Source organism: Peromyscus eremicus, chromosome 19 (genome assembly GCF_949786415.1).
Source record: "Peromyscus eremicus chromosome 19, PerEre_H2_v1, whole genome shotgun sequence".
NCBI classification, from domain to species: domain Eukaryota; kingdom Metazoa; phylum Chordata; class Mammalia; order Rodentia; family Cricetidae; genus Peromyscus; species Peromyscus eremicus.
Window position 1 is genome coordinate 26,739,205 of NC_081435.1, and position 24,939 is coordinate 26,764,143.

General features: G+C 44.6%; 4 protein-coding genes across 4 annotated transcripts; all 4 read left to right on the forward strand.

Annotated features, from left to right (window-relative positions):
- The first annotated feature begins 1,406 nt into the window (after nucleotides 1-1,406).
- LOC131895846 (protocadherin gamma-A1-like) lies at nucleotides 1,407-4,271 on the forward strand. The gene has a single exon (XM_059246392.1). The coding sequence runs from the start codon at nucleotides 1,752-1,754 to the stop codon at nucleotides 4,182-4,184; it is 2,433 nt and encodes an 810-aa protein (XP_059102375.1). The 5' UTR covers nucleotides 1,407-1,751; the 3' UTR covers nucleotides 4,185-4,271.
- A 5,154-nt stretch (nucleotides 4,272-9,425) lies between these two features.
- Nucleotides 9,426-12,071, forward strand: LOC131895660 (protocadherin gamma-A2-like). The gene has a single exon (XM_059246137.1). The coding sequence runs from the start codon at nucleotides 9,564-9,566 to the stop codon at nucleotides 12,054-12,056; it is 2,493 nt and encodes an 830-aa protein (XP_059102120.1). The 5' UTR covers nucleotides 9,426-9,563; the 3' UTR covers nucleotides 12,057-12,071.
- A 2,405-nt stretch (nucleotides 12,072-14,476) lies between these two features.
- Nucleotides 14,477-17,527, forward strand: LOC131895662 (protocadherin gamma-A3-like). The gene has a single exon (XM_059246138.1). It carries the CDS (start codon nucleotides 14,959-14,961, stop codon nucleotides 17,395-17,397), a length of 2,439 nt encoding a protein of 812 aa, XP_059102121.1. The 5' UTR covers nucleotides 14,477-14,958; the 3' UTR covers nucleotides 17,398-17,527.
- A 3,313-nt stretch (nucleotides 17,528-20,840) lies between these two features.
- LOC131895663 (protocadherin gamma-B1-like) lies at nucleotides 20,841-24,133 on the forward strand. Its single transcript, XM_059246139.1, has one exon. The coding sequence runs from the start codon at nucleotides 21,255-21,257 to the stop codon at nucleotides 23,661-23,663; it is 2,409 nt and encodes an 802-aa protein (XP_059102122.1). The 5' UTR covers nucleotides 20,841-21,254; the 3' UTR covers nucleotides 23,664-24,133.
- Nucleotides 24,134-24,939: the final 806 nt, after the last annotated feature.

The following is a 24,939-nucleotide window of genomic DNA, read 5'->3' on the forward strand; positions in this document are numbered from 1 at the left end:
GAGTAGTTCAGAATGTATGAACGTCAGCCAAAGCCTGCCCTTGCTGCACCTGATCTGAAAGCTGAGACGACGCTCAGGATAAAGCAGACTAGTTCTGAGAAGAATCTACCACCACAGCACGTTTAGCAGAAGGAAGAGTGCTAGCTGGAAGTTCTTTTCTGTAACAAACCAAGTCTCAGAACTAGCATGAAGTTGAGAAGTTACTCCTCCATATCCTCAAATTGTTCCTGCTTTTCTTCAAACTAAGATCCAATTCACTCATCTCGTTTGTCAGTTTGTTGACTGCATCTTCAGCCTTGTTCGCCATTGTAAATATTCCAGCTCTACTCCAAGCTCTAAAGAGCTCTGAACTTTCCAAGAACTCCCTTCTGCCAGGATCTGGTAGCAAAGAAGGATGTCTTACTGTTCTTAGAAGGCACTTCTCAGGAGCTGCTCTCCATTTCTGCCAACTTGGTGGATAACATATCTTTGCCTACTTTGACCCTGGCCATACCACTGATGTTCCATTTTTCTCTTCATGTGAAAGGACCAGATGTTGAGCTCCATGGCTGCTGCAGAGGCGCACTAGCCAGCCTGAAATGAGCCCATGTGGCCTCCCCACTGCAGCTGCCAGACCATCTCCAAACCATGTGTAAAAGGAAAGTGACATCCTCGTCATCCTAGTTAAAAGATACTGCTGTGTAAGAAGGCCACCTTGTCTTGGAGAATATAATGTATGATTGTAGGACAACTGTTATCCCTACAGCCTCCCTAAAAATAGAGACGTGGCTTCTTTCATCTGTGAAGAATAATATCACAACTTCTCTGTCTTTTGAATTTGAAGTCTAAATTACATATTCATGTGATATTTTAGTGAGATTCCAAGACCCCAATTTTATTCTGTTCAAAATATATTACCTTTGGGGGAATTTTAAATCTTTTTTTAACATAGCTGCTTCAGAAAAGAAGGGGAATAAGGATATGTTTTAATGCAGTCTTCAAAAATCCCAGGGTTCTGAAACTATTCAAACCAAAATGGAAGGAAAGTGGAGTGGTCCAGATTCTGATTCAGATTCAAGTTCTACCTTGAAGTCTGAAAGTTGATTTCTCCTCCTTTAATGTTTTTTGGTCCTCCAAACTTCTTTTTGTGGCCTGAAAAATTATTAAATGGTCAAACTATACAACAGAATAAATGGAAGGCTGATTTTCTCTTTGTGGTTTGAGAGTTCATTTATTTCTTTAATAGCACACAGGGAAAGCAGATAATTCGGACCACCGGGTTCTCCGGCACAATGCAATTTAACAGCATGTCTATAAGGAAATGAACACTGTTTCTTCTTTATATATAATACATACAAGCATACATATGCACATGCGTCGTGCATACATACATACTGTTGTAAAAAAAAAAAAAATTAACTCTTTCCCTGACAGTAAACCAGGACTTAAGGAAAGATACCTGATTACATTTTAAAGAAGTGCAGTAACTTGATAGGACTCTGGGCGCCGCTGTTCACCAACCTGAGGGATACATGCTCTATACTACCCGCCCAATTAAAAAAAAAAAAAAAAAAAAAAAAAAAACGTAAACGTGTGACTCTTGGTCTCTCCATCATGCCACACTGAAAATGTCTGCCTGAGACTGCCCAGCGTATTTCTGGATATCTCTCTGCTATAATTATTTTAAATACTGAGGTAAAGAAGACCCTGGAAAAACAGAAAAACAATACCCGTGATAACAGATTGAGAGAGAAGTGGGAAGCCAGAGAGCAATGGCGATTCCAGAGAGGCTAACCGGCTGGAGCCGGCTGATGCTGCTGTGCCTTTCTCTGGAGCTACTGTTGGAAGCTGGGGCTAGAAACATCCGCTACTCTGTGCCAGAAGAAACCGACAAAGGCTCCTTCGTGGGCAGCATCGCCAAGGACCTGGGGCTGGAGCTCCGCGAGCTGGCGGAGCGCGGGATCCGCATCGTCTCCAGAGGTAGGTCGCAGCTTTTCTCCCTGAACCCGCGGAGCGGCAGCTTGGTCACCGCGGGGAGGATAGACCGGGAGGAGCTGTGCGCCCAGAGCACGCCCTGTCTCGTCAGCTTTAACATCCTTGTGGAGGATGAAATGAAGCTTTTCCCTATCGAAGTAGAGATAATTGACATTAATGACAACACCCCTCAATTCCAGTTAGAAGAGCTGGAATTAAAAATGAGTGAAATAACGACTCCAGGTACCAGGATCCCTCTGCCTCTTGGACAAGACCTTGATGTGGGTATAAACTCACTTCAGAGCTACCAGCTAAGCGCCAACCCTCACTTCATCCTGGATGTGCAACAGGGACCTGAAGGACCACACCAGCCAGAGATGGTACTGCAGAGCCCTCTAGACAGAGAAAAAGATGCTATCCACTACCTTGTCCTCACTGCCTCTGATGGGGGTAACCCAGTACACTCGGGAACTCTGCAAATTCGTGTTCAAGTGGTAGATGTGAACGACAACCCACCATCATTTACTCAGGCAGAGTACCACGTGAGTGTCCCCGAGAACGTCCCATTAGGCACTCGGCTGCTCAAGGTGAATGCTACTGACCCGGATGAGGGAGCTAATGGCAAAGTAACATACTCCTTTCACAACGTAGACCACAGTGTGGCCCGGAAATTTCAGTTGGATTCTTACACAGGAGAAATAACAAGTAAAGAACCATTGGATTTTGAAGAATACAAAGTTTATCCAATGGAAATTCAAGCTCAGGATGGTGCTGGACTCATGGCTAGAGCTAAGGTGCTGGTCACTGTTTTGGATGTTAATGATAATGCCCCAGAAGTTGGAATCACCTCTGTCACTACCGAAGTGCCAGAAAACTTTCCTCCTGGGACCATAATTGCTCTTATCAGCGTGCACGACCAAGACACTGGTGACAATGGTCACACCACATGTTCCATTCCTGGAAACCTACCCTTTAAACTGGAAAAGTTAGTCGACAATTATTACCGCTTGGTAACAGAAAGAACACTGGACAGAGAACAAAGCTCCGGGCACAACATCACGATAACAGCAACAGATCAGGGCACTCCGCCCCTTTCTACCCAAGCTCACATCTCACTGGTAGTGACAGATATCAACGACAACCCTCCAGTTTTTGAACAGGACTCCTACTCTGTTTACATCTCTGAAAATAACCCCAGAGGGGCTTCCATCTTCTCAGTGAAGGCCCAGGATGCTGACCACAACGAGAACGCACTCGTGACTTACTCCCTGGTGGAAGACACTATTCAGGGAGCGCCTTTGTCTTCTTACTTCTCCATCAACTCCGACACTGGAGTCGTCTATGCATTGCAGTCCTTTGACTATGAGCAGTTTCGAGATTTGCAGCTAAAAGTGATGGCGCGTGACAGCGGGAACCCACCGCTCACCAGCAATGTGTCTCTGAGTCTGTTCATGATAGATCAAAATGATAATGCCCCGGAAATCCTGTACCCTGTCCTCCCCAAAGATGGGTCCACTGGTGTGGAACTAGCACCTCGATCTGCCGAGCCCGGTTACCTGGTGACGAAGGTGGTGGCGGTGGACAGAGACTCGGGACAGAACGCCTGGCTGTCCTACCGTCTGCTCAAGGCCAGCGAACCAGGGCTCTTCTCCGTGGGGCTGCACACGGGCGAGGTACGCACTGCCCGAGCCCTGCTGGACAGAGATGCTCTGAAGCAGAGCCTGGTGGTGACTGTGCAGGACCACGGCCTGCCTCCTCTGTCCGCCACGGTCACATTCACCATAGCAGTAGCTGACAGCATTCCTGAACTCCTGGCTGACCTGGGCAGCACCGGGACGGCTGCCGATCCCCAGGATTCAGACCTCACGCTCTACCTGGTGGTGGCGGTGGCCGTGGTCTCCTGCATCTTCCTAGCCTTTGTCATCGTGCTCTTGATGCTCAAGCTGCGACACTGGTACTCCTCACGCTTGCTCCAGACTGCAGCAAACGGACTGACGGACATTCCTGCCTCCAACTTCATAGGTGTTGACGGGGTACACGCCTTTCTACGGACCTATTCCCACGAGATCTCACTCACCGCTGACTCTCGAAAGAGCCACCTGATCTTCCCGCAGCCCAACTACGCAGACACGCTCATCAGCCAAGAGAGCTGTGAGAAAAGGGAATTTCTCTCGGCACCCCAGTCTCTGCTTGAAGATAAAGAGGAAATATTTTCTCAGGTAAATTTGTAATGACCTTATAAGCTATATTGATGGAAGTAATTCATGTCTGTACATAGTTGCTTGCACTGTTTTCTATAAACAGTATATTCCATTATACCCCAGTAGTGGTTGGGTGTGTTTATTTTTGTTTCATGCCACTGAAGATTAAACCTAGGGCTTATGCATGCTGGGTGAGTGCTACCATTTTGAGACAAGGTCCTTTTTTTTTTTTTTTTTTTTTTGGTTTTTCAACACAGGGTTTCTCTGTGTAGCTTTGTGCCTTTCTGGATCTCACTCTGTAGACCAGGCTGGCCTCGAACTCACAAAGATCCACCTGCCTCTGCCTCCTGAGTGCTGGAATTAAAGGCGTGTACCACCACCACCCAGCTGAGACAAGGTCTTGATAAGATACCTGAGCTGGCCTTGAACTCACTTTGTAGCCCAGCATGATTTTAAATTTATAATCCTCCTGCCTCAGACTACTGGAGTGCTGGGATCTCGGGCATGTAGCCACAACACAGGTGGCCTACCCTTTTAGATTTCTATTGGAATACAGGGGCGGGGAACATGCCTAAAATCCCAGTACTCTGTCTCAGAAAAGGGTGGGAAGTGGAACTTCCTACCATGGGAAGGAGCCCTTAGTCATATTGTGAGTGGTGAGGATAAAGAGTATGTGGTAAGGCCTGTCTCCTTTGGGAAAGAGAACTGCATCAGAAACAAATTTGTCTTCTATTTCTCACTTATGTCTGGCTAATCATTTCATTGTCTGAGTTGATTATCCACTTATCCAGAAGTGATAGTGATGAAAATCATCAAAAATCATAATTTTACTTGTGTTAATATAAAATGATAATAATCTATACAGGTTGTGATTTTGTTGCTAAACATCTTAGTTCTATAATCTCTCATTAAGAGATATTTTATGTATGTTTTAAAATATATCTTTAAGTAACTTATGAAATGGAGGGTAATGGACAGAAATTTTGTCTTTCAACAAAGCTTCCCTACACACACACACACACACACACACACACACACACACACACACATATTTGTGGTGAAAATTACAAAATCAAGACATATTCCGCATTAGTGTGTATTGATGATTCATAAGAAGTGTATTGTAGGAAAGGCGCAAAGCTACACAGAGAAACCCTGTCTCAAAAAAAAAGTGTATTGTGGGAGTCTAGTGTGGTGGCACATGCCTTTAATCTCAGCACTCAAGAGACAAGTAGGCAGATCTCTCTGAGTTCAAGGCCAGCCTGGTCTACATAGTGAGTTACAGGCCAACAAGGGTTACATAGTGAGGCCCTGTCTCAAAAAAAGGAAATGTATTGTGGGAGGGTAAATTCATGTCTTGTTAGACCTACTCTGCTCTATTAAATTGGACAGATACATAAAACAGGAAAGCATTAGAATAATAAAGTACAAGTAAAATATAAATATCTAATTGGACAAGAAATAAACCAGGAAGTGATGAGTCAGTCTGAAGCTTTTTAAACAGCTTGAAGGCCAGCAGTGTGATACAGACAAAACTACTTCATTCTAGGTAAGTGGTCTGGGGTTGCCTTATTGATTGACTCCAATATAAGCAATGAAAACCATTAGTTAGTTAAAAGCCAGGACTTGCATGAAATCTTCCCTGCCAGTTGCTATGCTTACACTTCGTTGCTAGCTGAAGACCACAGGAGATGAACATACGGTAAACAGTAAGTCTGCTCGTTGAGCTGTGTTATCCAGATTAACACTGCCACACAGCTTTGAAGCACTTTTAAAGACCTGGTTATTGCCTGGAACCTGAGCAATATTTTTGAACATGCTCTCACTATACTCATCAGTTGGACTGAGGCTTGCCTAGGCTGACCTCTAACTTGTCATTTTCTTGTCTGAGTTTTCTGAGTGCTGGGATTGCAAATATGAGCCACCACCGTAATAAATAATTTCAGAACCAATAGAAGGTAAGGCACAGTAGCACGTGCTTATTATCCCAGTACTTAAGAAGCTGAGGCAAGAGGGGCCAGCCTTAGCTACATATCCAGTTTGAAGCTATTCTGGGCTACCTGAGACCCTGTGTCAAGGGAGGACTCAGGAGAGAAAAACAATAAGGAAGTAGAGTAGGTGAGAACATTTTTTAAAAAAAAAACAATCTTCTACTTAAATGTATAAGCCTAAATTTCAAAATACATTGTCTTCCTAGAACTTGTGAGTATTACAAACGAGACATTTTCTGTCATCCAGTTGTCGTTTTTAAAGTAGTCTCTTTCTTCTCTGGTGGATTTTAAGGGAATTTCAGTCTTGCTTTATGTCTTCTGGATTTTCATTTTCTTCTTAGGTACCAAATTACGCTCTCAACTAATAAATTATTTCAGCTCTGCATTTTCATAGGTCTTATAATTTAAAGACAGATGAATGAATTGGTTGGGTTTTTTTAATCTATATTCTGCTGACAAGGTAGATTCTTAAATTCATACTGAAATATTGAAGTTAAGGATTCGTGTGCACACATGCACAAAAGAAAGCGGTTGTTGTAGAGCATAATACAAAAGCAAAGTCGTATTCAAGGCAACAAGACTCGATGTAGTGTTTAAGAAATTCATTTCAGAAATGACTTGGTCATGATTATGAAAAAGAAAGCGTTGTCAAACGGGTAGGAAATTATGAACTCCCATCACCTAAAAACACAGCTTTGAAAATAATACCTGATTTTTAACATAATTCCCAAAGAAAGCATAAATCAAACAAACGGAGAGTCTCAAGAGGTTCTCAACTGCCTGTGGCTCCAACTTCAGCAGAGCTGATGCCCTCTTCCGGCCTCCACAGGCTTTCCCCCTACACACATAATAACAGTTAAAAATGTAAAATAAAATAAATATAAATGTACAGAACCATTTAAAACAATCTACATATTCATTGAAATCCATATCAAAACTCTAATAATGGGATTTGGGGGAGAAATGAAAAATCCCACCATAAAATTCATATGGAATCTCAAGGGACCCTCTCCAAACAGACAAAACAATCTTGAAAAAGTTGGAAGTCTCATATTCATTAATTTAAAAAAAAAAAAACCCTTACTACTTAAAGAAGCCATAAGATACGACAAATCAAGAAAGGAAGACTAGAAGATGGAAGGAAAGAAAAAAAAGGATTGTACAAGTTAATTATTAATCAATAAACAGCAAATGTATAATAGAGAAAACTACAAATAACTAGAAAATTTCTAGAATGTTACCAGTGATTAAAGTTAACAAAAACAGTACTGGGACAAAGAAAATGCACTGAGAAGGGGATAATGTCATTCCTGTGTCTTTCCACCAAAACTGCAAGATCTGAACCTAAGGAGGCAGGATCTCACACACCAGGGGAGAATGCTTTACAGTAGAACTGGCCAGATCTTCAAGTCCAGAGTCATGAAATGTAAAGCCTGGTGAACTGCTCAAATTCTACCCACTGCAGAAACTTTGTGAGGTACAACGTAAGATCCTGGGCTGAATCCAGGGCCTGAAAAATATTTTATTTTGCTATAAAAAGACATTGTAGCAACTGGCAAATTATTGGTAAGAGCTATAGGCTAGACAATGAAACTGCATCAATGCCAAGTTGATTTTATAGTTTGGTAATAAAGGAATCAATCCAAAAAAAAAAAAAGTAAAGGGACATCATGTATACAATTTACATGGAATCAATGGGGGGGCATGAAAATAAAATGTTAACATTTGGGGATAATGTGGACAGAGAATACAGTGAACTTTGTATGTAAAGTGTAGAAGCCCAACAGCATGAACCTACATCTACATCACAAATTGAAAGTATTTGGAAAACTTAACATAGTTCCTAAACATGTACATCATCTATTTATGTTATCTTGGTATGTATAATTGTGAGATGACAAATTACCCAGAAGGATGTACACAGATGATTTGTGGATCCTACATCATTTTACACCAGAGACTCCAGTATCCTCAGATACAGAACCAAGCCCCCTCAGCTACCAAGGGACTGCTATATATGAGATTTGTTTGTACTATTTTTTGCAACTATTCTGTAATTCCAAAATTATTCAAAAGAAAAGGTCTAAACACTGATCTCATTTAAATATGTTAAAATTAAATTTAAGATGTTAAAATTAAATAAAGCCTGCTGGTATGTACACAGAATTTGGTTTATTTCTTTCTGTAGTGGTCTATATACTTGAAATATTTCAAAGTGTACTTTAAAATAAATGCTTTACATATAAATATGTTTGCATATATAAGCCAAACAGGAGTAAGAAGACATCCATGGCCTCATCCGGGCAACAATAAATACAGAAAGGGAAAGAGTGCTTAACAATCTCAAACAACATTGAATGACAGATTCTTAATGTAAAGTACCCTGTCTGCCCAAGCTTTGGTCACTCCAACCACCTTCAATTTCCATGGTGTTCCTGGCTGTCTTCCAGCTCCAAGCACTGGTTCTGAGTTTCTGCAATGCTACTCCAGCCTCTTTCTTGATCCATTCTACCGGTCAGGGTTCAAACAAAGTAGCATTCAGGAAAGGTCATTTTTGACTCTCAAACGTAAGTTGGGTCCCCTTCTTCTGCATGTCCCCAGGGCTCAGTGCTTTTCACAAAATTCAGCATCGATACTCTTTAATAATATCCTCTTCACTTTCCCACATCTTCGCCACCCTAAAAAGTTTCTGAGGACTGGTTTCCAACTAAGATTCCATCAAACCTTGTGTCAGGAGCACGTGCTGTTTAGTGTCTGATGATCAACAATTTAAATACCAACTATTGGAGTTGAATGCTAAGCAACTGAGCACAGAATTCACAAACTTACCTTATGAGAAAACGTAGCCAGTGTTTGAATGTTGATCTTTTTGTCTGAGCCTAGGTAAGAAAAAGGAGGGAGATAGTAGGACGTGACAAGGCCAGCAGCACTCGGTTTAAGCCTTAAACGTTCTACAATACTTTCACAGAAGCCGCCCTCAGGTTACATGTATTTACACCATTATTAGTTCTGAAAACGCCCCTCCCTTTAAATCCTTCTACTGTAAATAACACTAGATCTTAGCGTAAAAGTCATTCTTGAGACCAACTTAAAAGCCACAGGCGAGCATGGAATGGGTTTTGCCTGCGCGAGTGCAGAAACCTGCTAGGCCTCTGAGCGTCGCTGTTGACCACCTAAGGAGTAAAAGGCAGCCAACCAATCCCACTGAAGGGCTGGCACAACACAAAGGGCTGGCGGTTTGTCCGCAGCTTCCGGTCGGAGGGGATGCAAGAAAATTCAACCCAGCTGCCCGTTAGTTCTCTCTCCTCGGTGACCTGGAACCGGTGCATACTGGTCGTCCCAGACCCTGGGAGATAAGGACTGGACTCCCTCACGGTGCTGGAAGCTGGTTCAGAGGAAACTCGCCTGCAGAAGGGCAATGGCGACGCTGCAGAAGCTGCCCCGGTGCAGAATGCTGGTCCTGCTGTGCGCCCTTTGGGCCGCCCTGTGGGAGGCCAGAGCTGGACAGATCCGCTACTCCGTGCCAGAGGAGATCGACAAGGGCTCCTTCGTGGGCAGCATCGCCAAGGACTTGGGGCTGGAGCCACAGGCTCTGGCAGAACGAGGGATCCGCATCGTCTCCAGAGGTAGGTCGCAGCTCTTTGCTCTGAACCCGCGAAGCGGCAGCTTGGTCACCGCAGGCAGGATAGACCGGGAAGAGCTTTGCGCCCAGAGCGCGCCCTGTCTGATGAATTTTAACCTCCTACTGGAAGATAAATTGACTATTTATTCCGTAGAGGTGGAGGTAACAGATGTTAATGACAATGCACCTCGCTTTGGAGTAGAGGAGCCGGAACTAAAAATCAGTGAAACGACTACACCAGGATTCAGGATTCCTCTTAAGAGTGCACATGATGCGGATGTGGGCGAGAACACCCTCCAGAAGTATGAACTCAACTCAAATGACCACTTCTCTCTGGATGTGCGAACTGGGGCCGATGGAAACAAGTACCCAGAGCTGGTGCTGGAGCGTGCCTTGGACCGCGAGGAAGAGGCAGTTCACCATCTTGTTCTTGTTGCCTTGGACGGGGGCAATCCAGTGCGATCCGGCACCTGCCGTATCCGCGTGAAGGTCCTGGACGTGAACGACAACGCTCCTGTTTTTACACAGCCCGAATACCGTGTGAGCGTTCCTGAGAATATGCCTGTAGGTACCCGGATACTCACAGTGACAGCCACTGACCCTGATGAGGGATACAACGCTCAAGTGACTTATTTTCAGGAGCAAGCCCCTGGAGAAACTGCAGATGTATTTGAGCTAAAGTCAACATCTGGAGATATAACAATCACAAAAAGTCTGGATTATGAGAAAGCTAAATTCCATGAAATCGATATCGAAGCTCAGGATGGCCCAGGCCTTCTGACCAGGACGAAGGTTGTTGTCACCGTTCTAGATGTCAATGACAACGCTCCGGAATTTTACATGACATCCGCCACTGCTTCTGTTCCTGAAGACTCTCCTCCGGGAACGGTAATAGCACTTTTCAATGTGCACGACAGGGACTCTGGGCAGAATGCCGTTGTCACGTGTTCACTTCCTGAGAGGATTCCTTTCAAGTTAGAACGGTCGGTGGACAATTACTACCGACTGGTTACAACCAGCGCCCTTGACAGGGAACAGTTCTCCTTTTACAACATCACTCTAAGCGCTAAAGATGGAGGGAACCCATCTCTGTCCACAGATGCCCACCTTCTACTGCAGGTGGCAGATATCAATGACAACCCGCCCTCCTTTTCCCGGGGGTCCTACTCCGCCTACATTTCTGAAAACAACCCCAGGGGCACCTCCATCTTCTCAGTGCTGGCCTATGACCCTGACAGTAATGACAATGCCCATGTGACCTACTCTTTAGCTGAAGATTCCTTCCAAGGGGCACCCCTGTCCTCCTACATCTCCATCAACTCAGACACTGGTGTCCTCTATGCTCTCCGCTCCTTTGACTATGAGCAGTTCCAAGACTTGCAGCTGTGGGTGACAGCAGTGGACAGCGGGAACCCTCCACTGAGTAGCAATGTGTCCTTGAGCCTGTTCTTGCTGGACCAGAATGACAACATGCCTGAGATCCTTTATCCTGCCCTCCCTACAGACGGGTCCACTGGTGTGGAACTAGCACCCCGATCTGCAGAGCCTGGCTATCTGGTAACCAAAGTGGTGGCAGTAGACAAAGACTCAGGACAGAACGCCTGGTTGTCCTACCGTCTGCTCAAGGCCAGCGAGCCAGGGCTCTTCTCGGTGGGACTACACACGGGCGAGGTGCGCACTGCCCGGGCCCTGCTGGACAGAGATGCACTCAAGCAGAGCCTGGTGGTGTCTGTGCAGGACCACGGCCAGCCTCCTCTCTCCGCCACTGTCACACTCACCATAGCAATAGCTGACAACATCCCTGAGGTCCTGGCTGACCTGGGCAGCATCAGGACCCCTGCCAACTCTGATGATTCCGAACTCACACTCTACCTGGTGGTGGCGGTGGCTGTGGTCTCCTGTGTCTTTCTGGCCTTTGTCATTGCGCTGCTGGCGCTCAGGCTGCGGCGCTGGCATATGTCCCGAATGCTTCAGGCTTCAAGAGATGGATTAGGGGGCATCCCTGCCTCACACTTTGTGGGCGTGGATGGGGTACGCGCTTTCCTGCAGACCTATTCCCATGAAGTCTCACTCACTGCAGACTCGGGGAAAAGCCACATCATCTTCCCTCAACCAAACTATGCAGATACTCTGATCAGCCAGGAGAGCTGTGAAAAAGCTGATTTCCTTTCAGCACCTCAGTCTCTACTTGATGATAAAAGAGAAGAAAGTCCTCAGGTAATTGTTTTGCAATATACTCACATTGTTTTGCTAAATTTGCCTATTTATTTAGTTGCCCCGGGTGTTTAATATGTGCATTTTATTCCCGTGTTTCCTTGAAGATATATTTAAGTGTAAGTGAATCCAGGTGAACTATTCCTAGGTAGTTTTTAGTGCTCACGGGCTATAAGGGAAGTTAAAATCATTATGGAATGAACAAAAATCATGGATGAGTAGTTAATGGTAACATTTAGATCATCAAAAGAATACTGTTCGAAACTGGGCTGGTTTCTTAACTTTTCCATCTGTGGGACAACCATTTCATGTACATGTAAATCAATGATTCTTTTTAAAAACAAACGTTAGGGCTGCTGATCAGCAGTACTGTACCTGCCTAGTATGCACTGGGCCTTGAGGTGGATTCCCAACATGACAATGTATGTATTATATAATGTGTGTGGGCTATATGCAATGCGTACATGGGATTTTATATTAATTGAAGACTCTTCTTTAAAATGTAAGGTCTGCTTATATTTGGATCTGTGTGTGAATCATAAAACATCTTGGTTGATTCTTTCTCACTTGATCTTAATATTTCTCCTTCACATTTTTGGAGAAGTTGCCCGTTTTCCTTAATTTGCATACTCATACCTGTTTTAATGAAGAAATTTTATCTAGGCATGGTGGCACACACCTCTATCCACTGTGCTTGGGAGGCAGAGACAGACAGATTTCCGTGAGATCTAAGTCAGCCTTGTCTACATAGCAAGCTCCGGGACAGCCAAGGCTACAAAAGGAGACCCTGTCTCAAAAACAAAAAAAATTACAGAAGCATACATTTTTCAGTGCTAGGAACCAAGCTCATGGCCTTGCATACCATAGGTAGGCACAATCACACCGACCTACATCTCGAGCCCACGTGTTTTTGTGTGTAAGTGCTGTATATTGAAACCAAGGCCTCATTTTGCACATGCTTTGCCAATGAGTCTGGCCTCCATCCCTAGGTTCCTTATGGAGTTTCCGTATGCCATGGTGTCTCTGCTTAGCTGCAAACAACAGTCTCTGGAGGTAGCTCCGTGCTCCTTTGGAGCTTATTGTGCTCTCGATGACAAATAGGTAAAGGAACAGAAAGCAGGTTTCTCTTCACCGAAACTTCATTTTTCTCATATCTGGAAATCATATTGACTTTTTGATCTTGAAAAATAATTCTTATCCTCGGTATACTTTGCTCACAGAAAAGATAGAAGGGATTCAAAGGCCATAGTATCATACCATTGCTGTTTTCTCCAAGTTTCCTATTCATCAAATGCCAAAAATGTTCCCATTCAAAAATTTCCTTCTCCATTCCTCCTGTGTTGGTATTAGTGTGTTGATCATATACTTAATAACAATGGGTGTGCCGGGCGGTGGTGGCGCACGCCTTTAATCCCAGCACTCGGGAGGCAGAGCCAGGCGGATCTCTGTGAGTTCGAGGCCAGCCTGGGCTACCAAGTGAGTTCCAGGAGAGGCGCAAAGCTACACAGAGAAACCCTGTCTCGAAAATAATAATAATAATAATAACAATGGGTGTGCTAATAGTAAGAATCAGTTTGTTTTTATTTGGAAATATTGAGTACTAATTGAAACTGGGTAATTTCACATCTGCTATGGTGTTTGGGGTCCTTCTTACATCTAAGTGTGTCTGATAGAAAATTGGGGGCAGTGTATTCCATGTGTTTGTTAGTACAGCATAAGTCTCTATGAGATAAAATCCAAATTCACTTTGGAACAGTATGTCATGATATCTTTACTTTTAAGTATATAATAAAGTATGAACAGAAAAAAATTAAAAACAGAGTTCCTTTTAAAGAGGTAGTAACTCCTAAGAATAAATACCTTATGGACATATATGCAGTGCATCATGATTGAAATGACATTTTAAAATTTCATTTCTATTTGTTTTGTTTTGAGACAAGACCTTACTGTGTAACCCTAGCTGGCCTGTAACTCACTCTGTAGCCCAGGCTGCCCTCAAACTCACAGAGATCCACCCTCCTCTGCCTCTCAAGTACCAGGATTAAAGGCGTGCACCACCAGACCTCTGCACTTGGGCAAGGTGAATGTCTTCAGTAGCCTGAGGTCTATAATTTCCCTCACACCCAAGCCTTTCCCCTGGCCCACTCATCTCATGCTTCTCAATAAGGCCTTCGCTAAACTCCACAGCCAGGTTGGAGACCTTCCCATCCTCCTCAGCCTCTCTCGGTGTGGTAGTTATTTCATTGTATGATAAGTCCCAAGCGGTTTTCCACCCTCGTAAACTCTGTGACAGAACTGGTTGTGTCTATATATTACACATTAAATCTAAAAAAAAAAAAAAAAAAAAAAAAAAAAAAAAAAAAAAAAAAAAAAAAGTCTGACACCCAAATCATGTGTTTGCTGGATCAGTTAAGTGAAAATTATTAAAACTAATATGTCAGGGTATCACATACCAACTTCAAGAATTATAATCTGTAAGTAGGGCTGATGTTTCTGCGTAGGTATTAAACTGAACCTTTGGGAGACGGTAATCACACTTGAAGCAATTATTGGTGGAGTTAAGGTTAGAGTGAGGCATCCAAAAGAAAGATAATTTGAAGCCACACCCTTTAACAAATATCAGTTCAGTTATGTGAAATCAGTGCTAGTCTTGCCTCCAATGAAAAGGACTGAAGAAGTTCAGAACAAAGGGTAACTTGGGTTTACCTGGGAGTGTGCAGTGAACGATTAGGCCTCTGGGTGTCGCTGTTGACCATACAAGAAGAAAAGGCGCCGCTGAAGCGCAGCCCACCATTTCCCTGCTGCAAAGAAACGCCAAGAATAGTCTGAGAAGAGAGAAGCTGCTACCAAGCTCACCACATCGTCAGCCAGCTCTGTGGTGTGTGAATTAAGTCCATGAAAGATTTAACTCCTTGAGGGTGTAAGACTGGGACCCATCGTGAGAATTTAGAGGGAAAAAAAAAAAACAAGAAAGGAAATGATCCGCCTGGGACCAGGAACTGCCGGGGCCCTGGCTTTGCTGTGCGCGCTCCTGGGGACGCTGTGTGCGGCTGGCTACAGGCAGATCCGCTACTCGGTGCCAGAGGAGCTGGACAAAGGCTCCTTCGTGGGCAACATCTCCAAGGACCTGGGGCTGGAGCCCCGCGAGCTGGCGGAGCGCGGGGTCCGCATCGTCTCCAGAGGTAGGTCGCAGCTTTTCTCTCTGAACCCGCGAAGTGGCAGCTTGGTCACCGCGGGGAGGATAGACCGGGAGGAGCTGTGCGCCCAGAGCGCGCCCTGCCTCGTGAGCTTTAACATCCTTGTGGAGGATAAGCTTAAAATATTTGAGGTAGAAGTCGAAATCAGCGATATTAATGATAATGCACCTAGTTTTCCAACAGAGGAATTGGAAATAAAAATTGGTGAATTAACAGATCCTGGGACTCAATTTCCACTTAAAACTGCATTTGACCCAGATGTGGGCATGAACTCTCTGCAGAACTATAAGCTCAGCCCCAATGACTACTTCTCCTTGGCTGTAAACAGTGTCACCGATGACGCCAAGTACCCAGAGCTAGTGCTGGAGCGAGCCTTGGATCGTGAGAAAAAGGCAGTTCATCAGCTTGATCTCATTGCCTCTGATGGTGGAGACCCTGTCCACACTGGCAAGTTGTGCATCAAGGTGATAGTCTTGGATGCAAACGACAACCCGCCCGTGTTTACTAAGCCAGAGTACCATGTCAGTGTTCTGGAAAATGTGCCAGTGGGCACCCGACTGATCACAGTGAATGCCACTGATCCTGATGAGGGATTCAACGCTCAAGTGTCCTATATTCTAGATAAAATGCCTGGAAAAATTGCTCAGGTTTTCCATCTCAATTCAGTGACCGGAGATATATCAATATTAAAAAGTCTCGATTATGAGGATGCTGTGTTCTATGAAATCAAAATTGAAGCACAAGATGGACCAGGTCTTTTTTCAAGAGCCAAGATTCTTGTCACGGTTCTGGATGTGAATGACAATGCCCCAGAAGTTTCAGTCACTTCCCTCACGGGCTCAGTCCCAGAAGAAGCCCCTGCTGGAAGAGAAATCGCTCTTATCAATGTGCATGACCGAGATTCTGGCCAGAATGGGCACGTCACGGTTTTTGTCCGAGGAAATCTGCCTTTTACTCTAGAAAAATCAATAGACCAATACTACCGCTTAGTGACAGCCAAATCTCTGGATCGTGAACAGGTGTCTCAATACAATATCAGTCTAAGAGCCACCGATGGGGGAAACCCACCGCTGTCCACGGAAACTCATATCACTCTGCATGTGTCAGACATCAACGACAACCCTCCTACCTTCACACACGCCTCCTATTCAGCCTATATTCCAGAAAACAATCCTAGGGGAGCCTCCATCTTCTCCGTTACAGCACTAGACCCAGACACGGACAAGAACGCACAAATCACGTACTCGTTGGCTGAGGACACACTTCAGGGGGTGCCACTGTCATCCTACATCTCCATCAACTCCAATACCGGTGTCCTGTATGCCCTTTGCTCCTTTGATTATGAGCAATTTAGAGACCTGCAGTTGCAGGTGACTGCTAGCGACAGCGGGAACCCTCCACTCAGCAGTAACACGACACTGAGTCTGTTTGTGCTGGACCAGAATGACAACATGCCTGAAATCCTTTACCCTGCCCTCCCAGTAGATGGCTCCACTGGTGTTGAGTTGGCGCCCCGCTCTGCAGATCCTGGATACCTCGTGACCAAAGTGGTGGCGGTGGACAAAGACTCGGGACAGAACGCCTGGCTGTCCTACCGTCTGCTCAAGGCCAGCGAACCAGGACTCTTCTCGGTGGGGCTGCACACGGGCGAGGTGCGCACCGCGCGGGCCCTGCTGGACAGAGATGCGCTCAAGCAGAGCCTGGTGGTGTCTGTGCAGGACCACGGCCAGCCTCCTCTCTCCGCCACTGTCACGCTCACCGTAGCAGTGGCTGACAGCATTCCTGACATCCTGGGGGACCTGGAAAGCATCCATGCCCCTGCTAATCCCAAAGATTCAGACCTCACGCTCTACCTGGTGGTGGCGGTGGCGGTGGTCTCCTGCATCTTCCTGGCCTCTGTCATCGTGCTGCTGGCGCTCAGGCTGCGGCGCTGGCACTCACTGCGCCTGCTCCGGGCTTCAGGAAATGGATTGGCTGGCATGCCAGCCTCTCACTTTGTGGGTCTGGATGGGGTGCAAGCTTTCCTGCAGACCTATTCCCAGGAAGTTTCCCTCACCGCAGGCTCTAGGAAGAGTCACCTGATCTTTCCACAACCCAACTATGCAGACACGCTCATCAGCCAGGAGAGCTGTGGAAAAAGCGAGCCTCTTATAACATCTCAAGATTTACTTGAAACCAAAGAAGGCCCCAACCTGCTTGAGGTGAGTTTATTTCTTTGAGTGTTATGAACATTCATGTCGGTGTGGTATAAAACCTTAAGACACATTTATTTGAGAAGTACAGCAACAATGAAATTGTACACTCTGTTTTCTCTACCTGTGTCCCACTTGCCTGTGAGGAGAGTGTACTTCCAAGGCCTTGTCATGGCTGAGTGGGCCTAGGTAGCTAGTACATTGTATTGGCAGTAGCGTGCCACTTCCGGAGGCCACTCTAAGAGTAATTGTGAGAATTCCACTTCTCTCCCTTACCCTCTGAAATGATGGCCGCTCCTTCTACCTGTGTCTTTGAGTAGCCGCAAAGAGAGAAGAGCCTTGTAGTTGATCCAAAAGTGGCCCATACACCTGTGGTAAATGGGTCTTTCACAATTTCATTCTCATGGTTCAACGGCTGGGGTAGAACCCGCGGTCTTGGCACATGTTGATCATCTGCTGGACTCCTGAGCTGTACCTCAGCCTGCCCTCTCACACTATGAACCCCTGTGGTTTGAACTTTGTCACTCCTGCCCACTGTCCTGTCCGGAGTGACACAAACGAGTGGCAGGAAAGGATACATACAAAGTATTTTATGCTCTCAGAAAGTCCTTTTCTGAACCTTCCCAAGTCACACCAGTCTTTACATTATTTGTTTGTTTTGTTTTGTTTTGTTTTGTTTTGTTTTGTTTTGTTTTTCAAGACAAGGTTTCTCTATGTAACAGCTCTGGCTGTCTTGGAACTCACTTTGTAGACCAGGCTGGGCTTGAACTCACAGAAATCCTCCTACCTCTGCCTCCTCAGTGCTGAGATTGAAGGCGTGTGCCACCACCACCTGGCCAGTCTTTACATCTCAAGAACATAAAATCATAGAATAAGAAACGAAGGAAACTGGTATAGTGGTATGCTTGTAGTTGCAGCTACCCAGAAACTATGGAGGTGGGATCACTCAAGCCTTGAGTTCAAGACCAACCTGGGCAACTTAGCAAAAACTGTCTCAACAGGAAAAGTAGAGATTAGTCAGATGATTAAACCCTTGTGCCTAAAATGTATATGTGCCTGTTTGTGTTGATTTCATTTTGTGTCTAAAGGTGGAAAGCTCATTCACCTAAACCATTATGAGTCATGAACAGGCATTTATCACCCTTTAAGATTTTTTTAAAACCTGGGATGTAGCTGTATTACTTCTGGATATTTACCCAAAGGACTTTGAGTCAACATATCACAGAGATACCTGCACATCAATGTTAATTGCAGAATTGTTCACAATGACTAAGTAACCTAGATGTCCATCAATAGAGGAATGAATAAAGAAAATGTGATATATATGTATACACAATGGAATTTTTCAGCCATAAAGAAAAATGAAGCTTTGTTATTTGCAGGAAATTGAATCCAGCTGTAGATAATTAAGTTTCATTAATTAATATTAAGAAAATTAAGTCAATCTCAGAATGACAAATACCATGTCTTCTCTCATTTGTGGATCCTAAGTTTTATAGAGATACATAAAATGGTGTGTGTGTGTGTGTGTGTGTGTGTGTGTGTGTGTGTATGTGTGTGTGTGTGTATGGAGTGCAAATAAAAGTAAAACTGCTAGAAAAAGGGGACTAGCAGGAGGGAAGTGGAGAGAAAAAGGAGGCTATGGGGTGGGGAACAGGGGCATATGCCCAGTGTACAATATATGTCGTATAAAAATGACCTGTGAAACCCAGTTTCACATACAATGAATATATGCCAACACAAAAATATTATTTCAAACTAGCAGGAAAATATTTCTCTGTTTCTGCAAGAGATCCCCCAGACCATCCATTACAGCAATGAAATAGGAATCCTGAGTTTGTTCTGGAAATTTCTTTGCTCAGAAGTTGTGGATCCATTCTCAAATCTATGAAATTATCTTACTCCTGTAGCTACAAAAGGGGGTTATCCAAAAATGAAACAAAATATATTTTATTGAATCTCAAGGGAACAAATTTTTCCGCTAATATGTTAGAAAATATAACATTGAAATGTGTGAGTCAATAGAGCCTGAAGACAATATCTGTAAGCATGTAAAACTATATTCTCATTCAAGATCCATATATATGATGGAATCTTGTGGAGAGGAGTATAAAGGCAGGAAGGAGAGAAAAGAAGAAGAAGAAAACCTTAGGAGAAATATAATGTTGCATTTCTACTGGAGATGGTTGAGCACTTCAAAACAGTAAAATAAATCGGTGAACTGACACATTTCCATTAGTTTTTGCTGTTGTAAGAAAATACTTGAGACTTGGAAATTTATCTTTAAAATAAAGGTTTATTTATCTGGTTATTGGGAGCTAAGAACTCCAAGAATATGGCATTCTCATCTGCTTGGCATCCACTCAGGAATTTTTCTTTCAGGGGCATCACATGACAGGGGCATCATATGACAGGGGCATCACATGACAAAACAAAGCAAGTGTCTCAGAGACTGCTATTTTTACAAAAAAAAAAAAGGCCACTTATATGATAATCCAGTAACCAATCATTGATTCACCAATAAAGGAAAAGCCCTCCTGGCTCAAGCATTTCCTAAAGATCCTGCCTCCAGACACCGTTATACCATGGATTGAGAGATTGGGGTTCTAACACGTGAAATTTAAGAGGTGCATTTAAGACATTGTCGTCTGATTTGTTGGTACATTAGAAATAAAGGGATTTGTTTATTTGAGTTACCCAAATACAGGATCAAGTTCTAAAATGGAGTGCTTAGGAAGAGTAAGGCTTCTTGCTTCCAACCCTGACAACCTGAGTTCCATCCCTGGTACCTACATGATGGAAGGAGAAAACCAACTCCAGTATATTGTCCTCTGACCTCCACAAGAGTGCACATATATATATACACATACACCTAAACACAAAATAAATGAATATAATAAAGTGTAAATAATAAAATTAACTGCTTAAAGAATGTCAATGTCTCACCAAAAGTTACTAGCAGTCAATAATGTTATTGATTAATGGTATTAAACTGGTTGAAGGAAAGAATTCAGTCTATAGAGTATTGCATATTTAGAAAGAATTTGTTTCATAAAAATAAACATGACTTGTACAAGATTCACCCTTATAAAAGCCCCAAACGCTACATTGGTACCTTTAATAAGCTATCAGACTCCATGTACTTAACTGAAAATAGTATGCTTTGTAAAGACTATCAGTGCATTAAAAAAATCTCTGGAGACACCACTCCTCTCTTTTGCAAAGACTATCTTTGAAAAGTTTTGCTGAATTGATAAAATACACAAAGAAATTAAAATACCAAATAAGGAAGTTACTTCAATAAACTTGCAGAAAGGTAAAGATCAGAGTCCACTGATTAATGAGGGTAAAAATCCACTCACTTATTGGATACAACAGTCAGGCCTGAGTTTAGTAGTGCCATACAGTGAAGTCATTAGTAGCATTTTTCTCCAAAACTGGAAAAAGGAAAAAAGTACGCCTTGTGAAATGGAAAATATGAATATATAACGATGAAACATTCATGAAATGATAATAAACAAGAAAATAACAAAACTAAAGGAAAATGTGAATACCTGGTTTCTTCAAGCAAATTAAAAGTCCAAACAAGAGCTCTGGGGATACATAGCTGCACGATACGCAGTTTTACAAGACAACCTCTAGGCGCCGCTGTTGACCAAAGAGAAGAGAAGGGTTCCCTGTTCCGCAGGGTCCAGCTAGGGCTTGCCTGCTTTTTCCTGCACCTATGAGAACGTACGTCCGGCTTCTGTGCACCCTTGAAGCGCCTGACAAATCCTGCCTTAAAATCACAAACATCTAGGGCACAGACTGTCTTCTTAAAAACCTCGAAAAGAAGCTTCCCTGCAAGCTCAGAACGGCAGAGCAAGCCCAGAGGCGTTGAAACGATGGCAAATCAGGTACTGGTTCACTTTCTGATGCCTTTGTTCTGGGGCGCCATCTCCCAGCCTATCCTCTACTCCATTCCGGAGGAGCTGGCCAAGGGCTCTCTGGTGGGGAACCTCGCCCAGGATCTGGGGCTCAGTGTCCAGGAATTGCCAGCTCGAAACCTGAGAGTTAGTGCAGAGGATTATTTCAGCGTTAGTGCAGAGGGTGGGGATTTGCTGGTGAGTGGCAGGATAGACAGAGAGAAGATTTGCGGGAAGAAACCTGAGTGTGCACTAGAATTTGAATCGGTTACTGAAAACCCGATGAATATTTTCCACGTAATTGTTGCCATCCAAGATATTAATGATAATGCACCACATTTCTTTGGGAAAAGCATTGAATTGGAGATCTGTGAGTCTGCCTTACCAGGAGTAAAATTCCCTCTGGACTCTGCACGAGATGCAGACGTGGGAAGCAACTCACTGAAGATGTACACTATCAGCCCCAATCCACACTTCTCCTTGTCAACGAAGGAAAGTCCGGATGGAAGTAAATACCCAGAATTACTGCTGGAAAAACTTCTAGACAGGGAGCATCAGAGTTCCCATCACTTAATCCTGACTGCCATCGATGGTGGAGACCCACCCCTAAGCAGTACCACCCAGATCTGGATCAAAGTCACCGATGCCAATGATAATGCTCCAGTGTTCAGCCAGGACATTTACAAAGCTAGCCTCCGTGAAAACATGCCCCGGGGAACCTTCGTGCTGCAAGTGAGAGCCACAGATCAGGATGAGGGTGTTAGTGGAGAGATCACCTATGCCTTCCTTAATGGCCCAGCAAGTACCAACCTCATCTTCAGTCTCAATCCAAATACTGGAGCTATCACAACTAATGGGACACTGGATTTTGAAGAAAAGAGCAGATATATGTTGGGTGTAGAAGCCAGGGACGGAGGGGTGCACACAGCTCACTGTAACGTTGAGATTGAAATTCTTGATGAGAATGACAACGCCCCAGAGGTGACATTCATGTCCTTTTCTAACCGAGTTCCGGAGGACTCAGCCCTTGGAACAGTAATAGCCCTCATTAAAGTTCGAGACAAGGATTCTGGACAAAATGGTCTGGTGGCATGCCGTATTCAGGAAGAACTTCCCTTCAAATTACAACCCACCTCCAAGAATTATTACAAGCTGGTGATAGACAAGGCCCTAAACCGGGAACAGACCTCAGAGTACAACATCACTATCACAGCTACCGACAGTGGCAAGCCATCCCTTTCATCCAAGACGCGTGTTACTGTGCACATCACAGATATCAACGACAATCCACCGGTTTTCCACCAGGCCTCCTACTTGGTCCACGTGGCTGAGAACAACCCACCTGGAGCATCCATCGCCCAAGTCAGCGCCTCTGACCCTGATTTGGGATCCAATGGTCACATCTCCTACTCCATCATAGCCAGCGACCTAGAGCCAAAGGCACTATCCTCTTTCGTTTCCGTGAATCAGGACAGCGGAGTGGTGTTCGCTCAGCGCGCCTTCGACCACGAGCAGCTGCGCTCCTTCCAGCTGACTCTGCAGGCGCGAGACCAGGGCTCGCCCGCGCTCAGCGCCAACGTGAGCATGCGCGTGCTGGTGGGCGACCGCAACGACAACGCACCACGGGTGCTGTACCCAGCTCTTGAGCCCGACGGTTCCGCGCTCTTCGACATGGTACCGCGCGCTGCCGAACCCGGATACCTGGTCACTAAGGTGGTGGCGGTGGACGCAGACTCGGGACACAACGCCTGGCTGTCGTACCACGTGCTGCAGGCCAGCGATCCCGGGCTCTTCAGCCTGGGCCTGCGCACTGGCGAGGTGCGCACAGCGCGTGCCTTGGGCGACAGGGACGCTGCGCGGCAGCGCCTTCTGGTTGCTGTGCGCGATGGTGGACAGCCACCTCTCTCGGCTACAGCCACGCTGCACCTGATCTTTGCTGACAGCCTGCAGGAGATCCTGCCAGACCTCAGCGATGACCCTCTGCCATCAGACCCCCAGAGTGAGCTTCAGTTTTACCTGGTGGTGGCCTTGGCCCTGATCTCAGTACTCTTCCTTCTGGCGGTGATTCTGGCTATAGCCCTGCGCCTGCGCCACTCCTCCAGCTCAGCAGTCTGGGGCTGCTTTCAGCCTGGTCTCAGCTGGAAATCTCAACCTGTGGTTCCTCCCAACTGCAGCGAGGGGACATTGCCCTATTCTTATAATCTATGTGTTGCCTCGCATTCTACGACTGCAGCGGGGTTTAATTTTCTCCACGTGGCACCAGAGGTTGCTCCCCCTCAGGATCTCCTGTGTGATGATCCTTCTGTGGTTGTATGTGGCAATAATGAAGATCCCAAAATCTCGTACGACTCTTCTTCTCTTCAGGTAAGTTTCTGCCGAGCTACTTAAATACTATTTCTTGTATTTGCTTCTTGGTCGTGCACAAATTAATCAGTTTGGGTCATTTTTTCATAGTTTGGGGCCTATTTACTGAGAGAAGTGTTGTGGATACATAAAGATTAGTTCTTGGTTGCCCAGTCATCTTGGAAATGACCTGATTACCAGTTTCAGTCTTTACTCTTGGTTGTTTCTGCGTGACTAGCAAATCTTGCTGGAGACTGTTTCCTATAGGTCAACATCCTTAATAATATTAGTTCCCTTTCTTACTTGATTTGTGAGGCTGCTTTTTTTTTAAATAACCTTTAACTCTTCATAAGCATATTGGTATTTCTTTCTGCCTAAATTAAAGTTTATGGTCATCTTCACCAATTACCTTTACTCACTTGAACAACTTTTCATTTCAACACATCTGTAAGAAAGTCTGTTAGCCTTTATTGTCTTACCACGAGTACCAAAGATTACCACATTTTGTATTTGAATCACTAACGTTGGGCCAATATTATTCTCACTTATAATCTCACCCAAGTTTCTCTTTTTAATACTTACTTGTGGGGAGTGAGGCATACATGTGCCATGGCAAGCATGTGGAGCTTAAAGGACAATATGGGAGTCAGTTTGTTCCTTTCACTCATGGAACCCCCAGGATCAAACATCAGATTTTCAGACTTGCCTGCAAGAGCTTTTACCACCTGAGCCATTGTGTCGACCCCTCCACGGGTCTTTTGACTGTTGTCTAGTCATTTATTTTATGCTCGTTCTACTCTGTCACCTCTGTAGTAAGGACTGAGGTGATCTTTCTATTTGTGAAACATCTTATGTCTTTCCTGTTATTTTAATATAATTCCTGTGAGTCGAATCTGCAAACATTTTGACATTTTTATGCATATGTTTGGTTCTTTCCAAGACATCATTTTTGTTTTGTTTTGTTTTGTTTTGTTTTGTTTTGTTTTGTGAGACAGGGTTTCTCTGTGTAGCTTTGGAGCCTTTCCTGGAACTCGCTCTGTAGCCCAGGCTGGCCTCGAACTCAAAGAGATCCGCCTGCCTCTGCCTCCCGAGTGCTGGGATTAAAGGCATGGGTTGCCACCACCCAGCCCAAGACATCATTTAATCTCCAAGTCCTGAGCACTTAATAAATGTTAGGGATTGTAAAAACAACAACAAAAAATTTAACCTACTCTTTCAAAGACTAAATGTTTTTAATTCTGCATAATCAATTGGTGTCAAGTCCCACTCAACCTGTTGAACAGTTCTGAAGTGGGGTGTGGAATTGGGAAATGATAGCTAT

What these genes read in the sequence shown, in the direction of transcription:
- LOC131895846 (XM_059246392.1), top strand. Translation starts at nt 1,752, where the DNA reads ATGGCGATTCCAGAGAGGCTAACCGGCTGGAGCCGGCTGATGCTGCTG.
- LOC131895660 (XM_059246137.1), top strand. Translation starts at nt 9,564, where the DNA reads ATGGCGACGCTGCAGAAGCTGCCCCGGTGCAGAATGCTGGTCCTGCTG.
- LOC131895662 (XM_059246138.1), top strand. Translation starts at nt 14,959, where the DNA reads ATGATCCGCCTGGGACCAGGAACTGCCGGGGCCCTGGCTTTGCTGTGC.
- LOC131895663 (XM_059246139.1), top strand. Translation starts at nt 21,255, where the DNA reads ATGGCAAATCAGGTACTGGTTCACTTTCTGATGCCTTTGTTCTGGGGC.